Genomic DNA, 9,291 nt, shown 5'->3' on the forward strand with positions numbered 1-9,291 from the left:
TTTTTTTTTGGGGGGGGGTGGTGGTAAGATTACCAAAACAGCTACAAATCCAAGTCAAGTGTGAGTGGTGCACACCTGTAACACCAGCACTCAGGAAGCTGAGGCAGAAGAGTGCAAGGCCAGTCTAGCTAGAGTGAGACCTAGCTCCAAAGAGTAACAAAAAGCCACAAAATGGGTATCAACTGAAATGTTAAAATTCTCTTTTAAGAACTATGGAAGGGATGGATGCAATACAGATACATAATCAAGAAACCTTCCACAACTTTATTACGGCAGATAATTACATATCCTAATTAATAATTATTCCACTCCTAGAAGTATAGTAATAAGCATATTTTGGGGATATGATGGAGCAGGCCTTTAGTTCCAGCACTTGATAGACAGAGGCAAGCAGATGTCTATGAAAGAGGCCAGACTGGTCTACACATGAGTTCAGGCCCGTTGGGGCCACAGGGAGACCCTATCTCAAAAAGACTTTAAAAAACACATATATATACACACACACAAGAAAAACATGCTTTGCTGGGCGCATGTCTTTAGGAGGCAGAGGCAGGTGTATCTCTGTGCGTTCTGGGCCAGCTGGGGCTACAGGGAGACCCTGTCTCAAAAATATCAACTCCCCCCTCAAAAAAAAACCCAAACCATGTTTTATTTTGCTTAATTAGTAATTTCAAATTTAAACAATTTTAATACTTATTTCTGAAGAGAAGTCTTCACCTTGTAAACATAAAGGTATTCTCTGAGAAAGGCCCCTTGTTGGGCAGCAGACTGCCTACTTTCATTGATTAAAATATGCCTAAAAGCAGACACAGCATTGTCCAGTTGCCTCAGAGTATAGGACTGGCGCCCAATCGTGAAGTTGATGTGATCCTCTGCCAGAGACCAGCCTTTTCCTTTGTAAACTTGCATGGCTTGACAGTAGCAGCGCAAGGCATGCTTTTTCTGTAAGAAAACAAATGAAACAAGTATAACGAGTATCTGTCTTCAACTGGAAAAAAACAACACAAACACATGCAGAAGACAGACACAGCTACCACCGAGAGGCTGGCTCTAGAAAGACTGTGATGGGGAGCATGAAGCATGGCATTTATGATGACCTATGTGGAATGAGAGGCTGCTTCCTCGGCCATCTAAAGTGTGTGTGCATGCTCTGGTCTGTTCTGACATGCACCCCTCATTTCTCTGAAGCTAATTTCTGAGGATAAAGTTCACCTCTCAAGTTGGCTTTATTTCAAATTCTTTCTGGGAAAAGTCAGAACATGATGATTAATCTTATGTCAACTGGAACAGATCTGGACTCACCATGAAGCCCACCTCTGGGAATGTAAGATTGTTTGCAGAAAGGTTTAACTGAGAAGGGAAGGCCCATCCTGAATATGGGGTGCCATTCCAAGGGCTGGGGTCCTTCCTACTTTGAATAAATAGGAACGGCAGGATGGCAGTGAGGTGGCTCAGTGAGCAGAGGCCTAACACCCATGTTTGATACCCCCATCCTGCAAAGTGACAGGAGAGAGAGAACTGACACCCAAAAGTTGTCCTCTGATCTTCACATGTGCAGAACAGTATGTGAGCCCCACACCCACATCATGCACACACACAATAATAATCAATTTAAAATTTTAAAAAAAAAAAAAAAAGAGTCACAATCAGGGGTAGTGACACACACCTTTAATCTCAGCACTCCGGGGGCAGAGGCAGGCAGTCACCTGTGAGATTGAGGCCAGTCTGGTCTACATGGCCAGTTCAAGGCCAACTGGGGCAAAAGGGAGACCCTGTCTCAAAAACAAAAAGGAAAAAGATATTTTTTTTTTTAAAGGTGGGCATGGACACATAGGCCTTTACTTCAAAGACTTGGGAGGCAAAGGTAGGCAGATCCCTATGAGATCAAGGATAGCCTGGTCTACATATCAAGTTCCAGACCAGCTGGGGCAACAGGGAGACTGTCTCAAAAAATTTAGAGTCACAGAAAAGTTAAACAACCAAATGCTAATACCATTAAAATTTAAGCTATCTGCTGAGTATTCTCCCCATCATTTTTGACAGTCATTTATGATTTAAAATTAATCCTAGCCAGTGGTGTAGTGCATACCCTTTAGATTCCCATACTTGGGAGGCAGAGTCCAGCCTGGTCTACATAATGAGTTCCAGGTCAACTGTGGCTACAGAGAGACCTGGTCTCAAAAAGACACCTTTAATTCCACCACTGGGAAGGCAGAGGCAGGTGAATCTCTGTGAGTTCAAGGTCAGCCTGGTCTACAAAGCCAAGCCAGCTGGGGCTACAAGGAGACCCTGTCTCAAAAAGATTTGGGGGGGGGGGGCTGCGGAGAGGCTCAGCAGTTAAGAGCACTGACTGTTCTTGCAGAGGATGCATTTTGATTCCTAGCACCCACATGGAGGCTAACCGTCCATAATTCCAGTTCTAAGGGATCCGACAACCTCTTCTGACCTCTGTGGGCATTGCACAACATGAGTGCACTTATGCACATTCATCCAATACACTCAAACACATAAAATAAATAATATTTAAAAAAGGAAAACAACACAACTTTTTATTTTAAAGAAAATATGCTTACCTGTCCTGCTTTACTAAACCGATGGCCAGCCAGGATCATGTGAAATGCATATTTTCTAACCATGGGGCTCTTCATGTTTATAAAGCAATGTGCAGCCTGCTCCAAAAGAAGTGCACTGCGAAGATCAGAATCCTATGGAGTGTTTAGAAGAACAGTCAGCCTCATGAAAGTTAAAGTCAAAGATAACTGCTCAAAAACCACTTCGGGGCATCCAGTGCTTGGAGTATAAGAGAGCAGCGATAAACTGATCTTGATTCTTTAAGAAGCACAAATTTTATTTTAAAAGACTTCAAAAAAGTGATAAATATATATATATATATGGGGGGGTCACTTCATTAAATCCAAATGCCCAATTATGCTATGTACTATGTAAAATAAATCTCTGGAGAACTGCAATCCCCTCTCCCATGGTTAAATGGGGGAGGAGGACCATAAACTAAGAATAATTACAGCAATCTAATTTCCCCTGGCTACCAGCAGTGCCCTCCAGCAGCACACTCAGCACACCCCAAAGAGAAGTAGCAGAATGCAGAGTGTGAGAGAGCTAAGCTACTTTATTCTCTTTAAAGATTCTGATACTCAAAGGACTCCTCAATTTTTCCTGTAATTCTAAAAAATCAAGTGCTTACTTTTTCATTAAAAAATTCAGAAGGCTTGCCTTTCAAAAACAGTCTCTTTACCGGCATTTTGTACAACAGTAAACAGTACAACTGAAATTAGTTTCTGCTTGATTGACCCTTACAACACAGCAGCTACACAAATCACCATTTGAGGGCCACCCTTTCCCTAAGTCAGCACTTTTCAGATAGATGAGAAAAGGTACTGACATTTGCTGGTTAAGAGTCAACAACATTTCATCCAAACTCTCTCTAGGCTTTGGCTGTTCTTGAGCTGACTTACCATGCCCTTCCATGTGTTCTGCTACCATTATTTTCCCCAGGAAAAGTTGGAAACAGAAAACACTGACTTTAAATGCAATAATGTCAACATATAGTTACATGAAAAAGTGTTCACAGACCATTATTATAAACTATCTTTGTAGTAAATGACAGAGATCTGAGGAAACCAGGTAAAACACACTTAATAAACAGCAGCTATCATTACTTCAAGTACAAATTAAATGATCAATGGTCTAAGAATTAAGATCCAAAAGCCAGTAGGCAGAAAAAACAGGACTATATAATTAAAAAATAGCTTTAACAAGGATTTGTACATCAGAATTAACTGCAGGATACTAGCTTAGTATTTTATGATTTCAAAAAAAGCCTTTCTGATCTAAATTTTAAATTTAAGTGTGTGTGTGTGTGTGTGTGTGTGTGTGTGTGTGTGTGTGTGCGTGCGCATATGTGGTATGTGCACAAGAGTGCAGGTGCCTGTGGAGGCCAGAGGCATGAGATTCCATGGAGCTGGAGTGACAGCCACCTGACATGGGTGCTGGGAACCAAACTAGATCCTCTGCAAAAGCTCTTAACTATGTTGAGCCATCCCTCCAGCTTATATTTTTAAGGAGTGTCGAAACAAAAAAGTACACATCTTTCTTTGCCATCCCATGCTACAACTCTTTTGCAAGAGGTAACTACTATCTCCAACTCAGCAGTGATGTTTTCTCACTGTCTCTTGTAACAAACACCTGTGTGCTGACATGCCCAATAGGTATGTTTGAAAAAAAGACTTTTTTAGGCATAAGCAGTATTATACATAATAGCTTCCTTTTTTCCACAGTATCTTTCCAAGACATCTACAACTCTTACTTCCTTTAAATATACACTATATTTGACTGTGTAAATATATCACAACTTATAGTCCCAACTGACTGACCACATACTGTTTCATAGTTTTGCTACTACAAAATGATTGAGTCCGTCTAACTTCTCAGTGTGCTCACTGCTGGGAACTGCCAGGTAAGTGGGCCTGCCATCCAGCTGCATTTCTTGCTCCTGCTTTCTGAGATGAGATCTCACAGCCTAAGGCTGGTCTAGAACTCTGTATCCTAGGCTGGTCTAGAACCTACAATCCTCCTGCCTCTGCCTTCTGTGTGCCATCACACCCTGTTATAAAAAAAGTTTCATAATTATTCAAATGTTTGTATCACACCAATTTCTGGAAGTAGAAACACAAAGGTAATAGTGACAATTACACTCACATTTCAGATTGCAATCACTGCAGAAAAAAACACACTTAAAGGAGGATGAATTAATACTTATCATCAACAGATTATGGTTCATGAGTCCATTCTGGGAAACCAAAGTCTTTTTAAACTTCTTAACCAATAAAGGAAAAAAATGATATTTTGTTCCTTATCATGTATTTCTTTCCTGGTCAAACCTGTGTGTTTTTTTCTATTAACTGCCTGCTTATATCCTCCTGAGAGGTTTTATGATTTTTCTGGCTTAAGAAATAATTGATCAGCCAGGTATGGTGGCTCACACCTTTAGTCTCAGCACTTGGGAGGCAGAGGCAGGAGGATCTCTGTGAGTTCAAGGCCAGCCTGGTCTACAAAGTGAGTTCCAGGCCAGCTGGGGCTAGAGGGAGACCCTGTCTCAAAAAGACCAAAAAAAGGGGCTGGAGAGATGGCTCAGCAGTTCAGAACACTGACTGTTCTTGCAGAAGACCCAGGTTTGAATCCCAGCACCCACATGGCAGCTAACAACTGTCCATAACTTCAGTTCCAGGGGATCTGACAGCCTTTTCTGTCCCCCGCGGGGACTGCACGACACGAGAGCTCTTACCTACATGCAGGCAATACACACATACACATAAAATAAAAATAATATTTAAAAAAAGACCAAAGAAAAAAAAGAAATAATTGGTTAATATTAGTTCTTTATTATACATTCGCAAATATACTTTCCAGTTTTGATATTTTAAAAAAGGTTAGTCTTGGCATTGGAGAGACGGCTCAGTGGTTAAGAGCACCAGCTGATCTTGCAGAAGACCCAGGTTCAATTCCCAGCACTCACATGGCAGCTAACAACCATCTGTAAGTGCAGTTCCAGGGGAATCTGATATCATCTTCTGACTTCCATGGGCATTGCATGACATGGGTGCAATATACTCATACACATAAAATAAAAGTTAAAAATATTTTTAAAAAAAGTTTAGGTCAGGCTGGGTGTGGTGGCACACACCTTTAATCCCAGCACTTCAGAGGCAGAGGCAGACGGATCTTTGTGAGTTCAAGGCCAGCCTGGTCTACATAGTGAGCTCCAGAACAGATGGGGCTACAAGGAGACTCTGTCTCAAAAAGACAAAAAAAAAATTTGGTCTTTTATGATCAAGCATGCCATTTTTTGCTTTTATGATTTCGATTACTACACCTTAAGATGGGCATTGTGGCACACACCTACAACTGCAGCACTCAGGAAGCCACATGCAAGAAAGAGGGTCATAAGTTTGAGGCCACCTTGGGCTACACAGTGAGACCCTGTCTCAAAATGGTAGAGAGGATCCAGGCGTGGTGGCGCACACCTTTAATCCCAGCATTCGGGAGGCAGAGGCAGGCGGATCTCTGTGAGTTCAAGATCAGCCTGGTCTACATAGTGAGTTCCAAGCCAGCTTGGGCTACTGGGAGACCCTGTCTCAAAAATACCCAAAAACCAACAAAACAAAACAAAACAAAACAAAGTAGAAAGAAAGGGATGGAGTGAGGGAAGAAGCAAGAGAAACTGCATCAAACAAACTAAAAAATGATAACATCCTCAGGTTTAAAAATTAAGGTGGGGGGGGCTTGAGAGATGGCTCAGTGGTTAAGAGCACTGGCTGTTCTTGAAGAGGACCCAAATTCGATTACCAGCACCCACATGGCAGCTAACAGTGGTCCGAAACTCCATCCAGTTCCAGAGAATTTGACACCGTCTTCTGACCACCAAGGGTAGTGCATGACAGGGGTATACTTACACACAGGCAGGCAATACACTCATACACAAAAAGTAATAAATAAAAATATTTTTTAAATTAAAAAATTAAGGTAAGAATCCAGCTTGAATAATGTGACAGTGCCATGTAGTAAATAACCTACTTTCCCCACTGATTTTAAATGACACTTTAATCACACTATTTAAATACTCATCCTAGTGCACTACTGTGTCAGTTCTTAGCACTATACAGTTTCAGCTGTTATAGCTTTACAATATATGCTTTAATATCTAGAAAGGGAATATGCTATGATTACTGTTTATATCTCAAAATTTCATTAAGGTTTCCCAATGGAGTTTCAGTTTTTCTTCAGGTCCTATAAACTTCAGTCTTTTTCTGTGGGGGGGGGGGGAATTTTGAGACAGGGTCTCCCTGTAGCCCAGCTGGCCTGGAACTCGCTATGTAGACCAGGATGGCCTCGAACTCACATGAGATCCACTTGCCTCTGCCTCCCAAGTGCTGGGATTAAAGGCATGTGCCACCATGCCCAGCTATAAGCTTCAGTGTATACAGAGGCCTGTATACACATACACATAGTATAAATATATATTTATGTATTTTTATTGCCTATGAAGCTTCATTAAACTGCAAAACATATAGGTAGCAATCCTGGACATCCTAATTAAAATAAGGAATGTTCCCTAGGTAATTGTGACGGCTTCAAATGACTCAATATACAGTCCAGCTGAGAACCAGCATAACAGACTCTGCAATCTCCAGTTAACACTCCAGGACTGAATGATGTGAGACGTGAGCATCCATGTCATAGATTAATTAGGCTGAAACAAACTGAACATTTGCTCTCACACATCATTTGGCAGCACTGGTCTTTCAGATCCTCCTATAATGACACCCAAATGGGAAAACACTCCTCTGAAATATAAGACGGTCCTGAGAAAACAAACTGCCACACTGTTGATGGAAGAGAAATCTAAGGATTTTACAAAGTGATGGTCTTTATACACAAAGCAGAAGTTTGAATGGAGCAGTCTGTATTTATTATTTCTATTTTATATGCACAAGTGTTTTGCAGGCATGTATGCAAGTACACCATGTGCACGCAATGCCAGTCAAGGCCAAAAGGGGACGTTGGATACCTGGAACTAGAGTTATAGATGGTTGTGAGCTGCCATGTGGGTGCTGGGAACTGAACCCTGGCCCTCAGCAAGAGCAGCCAGTGTTCTTAATCACTGAGCCATCTCTCCAGGCCTGAATGGAGAAGTTTTAATACAGTAGTTCAGACCTAATCTGACTTTTGCATAAATGCTGTATGAGGAACTCAGAAAAACAATGTGTGAAATCATTTCAGCAAGAATCCAAGTCTGTGAAAGCGCTGCTACAGCCAAGAGATAATTTTGACAAAAGCTAAAAAGACAAGAGTAACTTAAAATGTGAATATATGTAGCCTGGCGTGGTGGCGCATGCTTTTAGTCCCAGCACTTGGGAGGCAGAGGCAGGCGGATCTCTGTGAGTTCAAGCCTAGCCTGGTCTACATAGTGAGTTCCAGGCCAGCTGGGGCTACAGGGAGACCCTGTCTCAAAAGAAGGCAAAAAAAAAAAAAAAAAGTGAGGGAGCTGGCGAGATGGCTCAGCGGTTAAGAACACTGGCCTCTTGCAGAATACTGGGGTTCGAATCCCAGCACCCACATCGCACCTAACAATTGTCCGTAACTCCAGTTCCAGGGGATCTGAAAGCCTCTTCTGTCTTCCTCGGGCATTGCACGACATGGGTGCACTTACCTACACTCAGGCAATAAACACATACACTAAAATAAAAATAAATAATTTTTTTTTTTAAAGTGAATACATGTGAAGGGAAAAAAACTGATCTGAGGTAGAGGTCTCATTAGGGTTTGGACATCTCCTCAAAGTACACGTGCTGGAAACATGCCCTTTGGCTCAATAATGCCAGGATGTGCTAATCGGGTGATGAGCCCACTGACTCCTGACTCATTCATGCCACTATCAGCAGAGTAAGCTACTGAAGATTTATCAGAAACGTGACTTCAACCTGCTCTTCCTCTCTGGCTCTCATACTTCTTGTGCCTTCCACCATTCCCCACGACCCTGGGACTCCCTGCCTGCCTCTAGAATCATGCATCAAACACACTGCTATTTTATATACTGGCTAGCTTATGGTTCTCTGTTACAGCAATTCAAAACTAAGAAAGGCCTAAAGAAGCACGTCCAGAAAAACACAAAACAGGGCTACAGTGATGGCTCAATGGAGAAGAGCACTTGCTGCTCTCATAGAGGACCAGTCCCATCACATCCATTTGGGTGACTCACATCCTCCTATAACTTCAGCTCTAAGGCATCCGAAGCCCTCTTCTAGCCTCCATGGGCACTGCACTCCCATGCGTACACGCACACACAAAATTAAAAATAAAATAAAAATCTAAAAAAGAAAAAAGGGGGCTGGAGAGATGGCTCAGAGGTTAAGAGCACTGACTGCTCTTACAGAGGACCCAGGTTCGATACCCAGCACCCACATGGGGCTACGAACCGTCCTTAATTCCAGTTCCAGGGGAATCCAAAGGCCCCTTCTGACCTCCGCGGCATTGCACAACATGGGTGCACTCACATACATGCAGGCAATACACTCATACACATAAAATAAAAATTAAAAAATATTTTAAAAAAAAGAAAGAAAAAAAGCTGAGTGTGGTGGTGCACACCTTTAATCTCAGCATGTAGGAGAGAGAGGTAGACAGATCTCTGAGTTCCAGGACAGCCTGGACTACACAGAGTTCCGGACCAGCTATGACTACAAGGAAACTCTGCCCCCCCCCCCCCCCCCCCCC

At 42.3% G+C, this 9,291-nt stretch overlaps 1 protein-coding gene across 1 annotated transcript in view; it reads right to left on the reverse strand.

The window, feature by feature from the left end:
- The window catches only part of Trappc8 (trafficking protein particle complex 8), an 86,008-nt gene that overhangs the window by 34,905 nt on the left and 41,812 nt on the right, over window positions 1–9,291 (reverse strand). The window contains exons 12-13 of the mRNA XM_008828858.3: window positions 2,574–2,705; window positions 718–942 (exon numbers count right to left, since the gene is read on the reverse strand). Coding sequence (XP_008827080.1) covers window positions 718–942; window positions 2,574–2,705 — 357 coding nt within the window. The remainder of the gene's footprint in view (window positions 1–717; window positions 943–2,573; window positions 2,706–9,291) is intronic.

This window comes from Nannospalax galili, unplaced genomic scaffold, assembly GCF_000622305.1.
Source record: "Nannospalax galili isolate Female #2095 unplaced genomic scaffold, S.galili_v1.0 scaffold252, whole genome shotgun sequence".
Classification (NCBI taxonomy): domain Eukaryota; kingdom Metazoa; phylum Chordata; class Mammalia; order Rodentia; family Spalacidae; genus Nannospalax; species Nannospalax galili.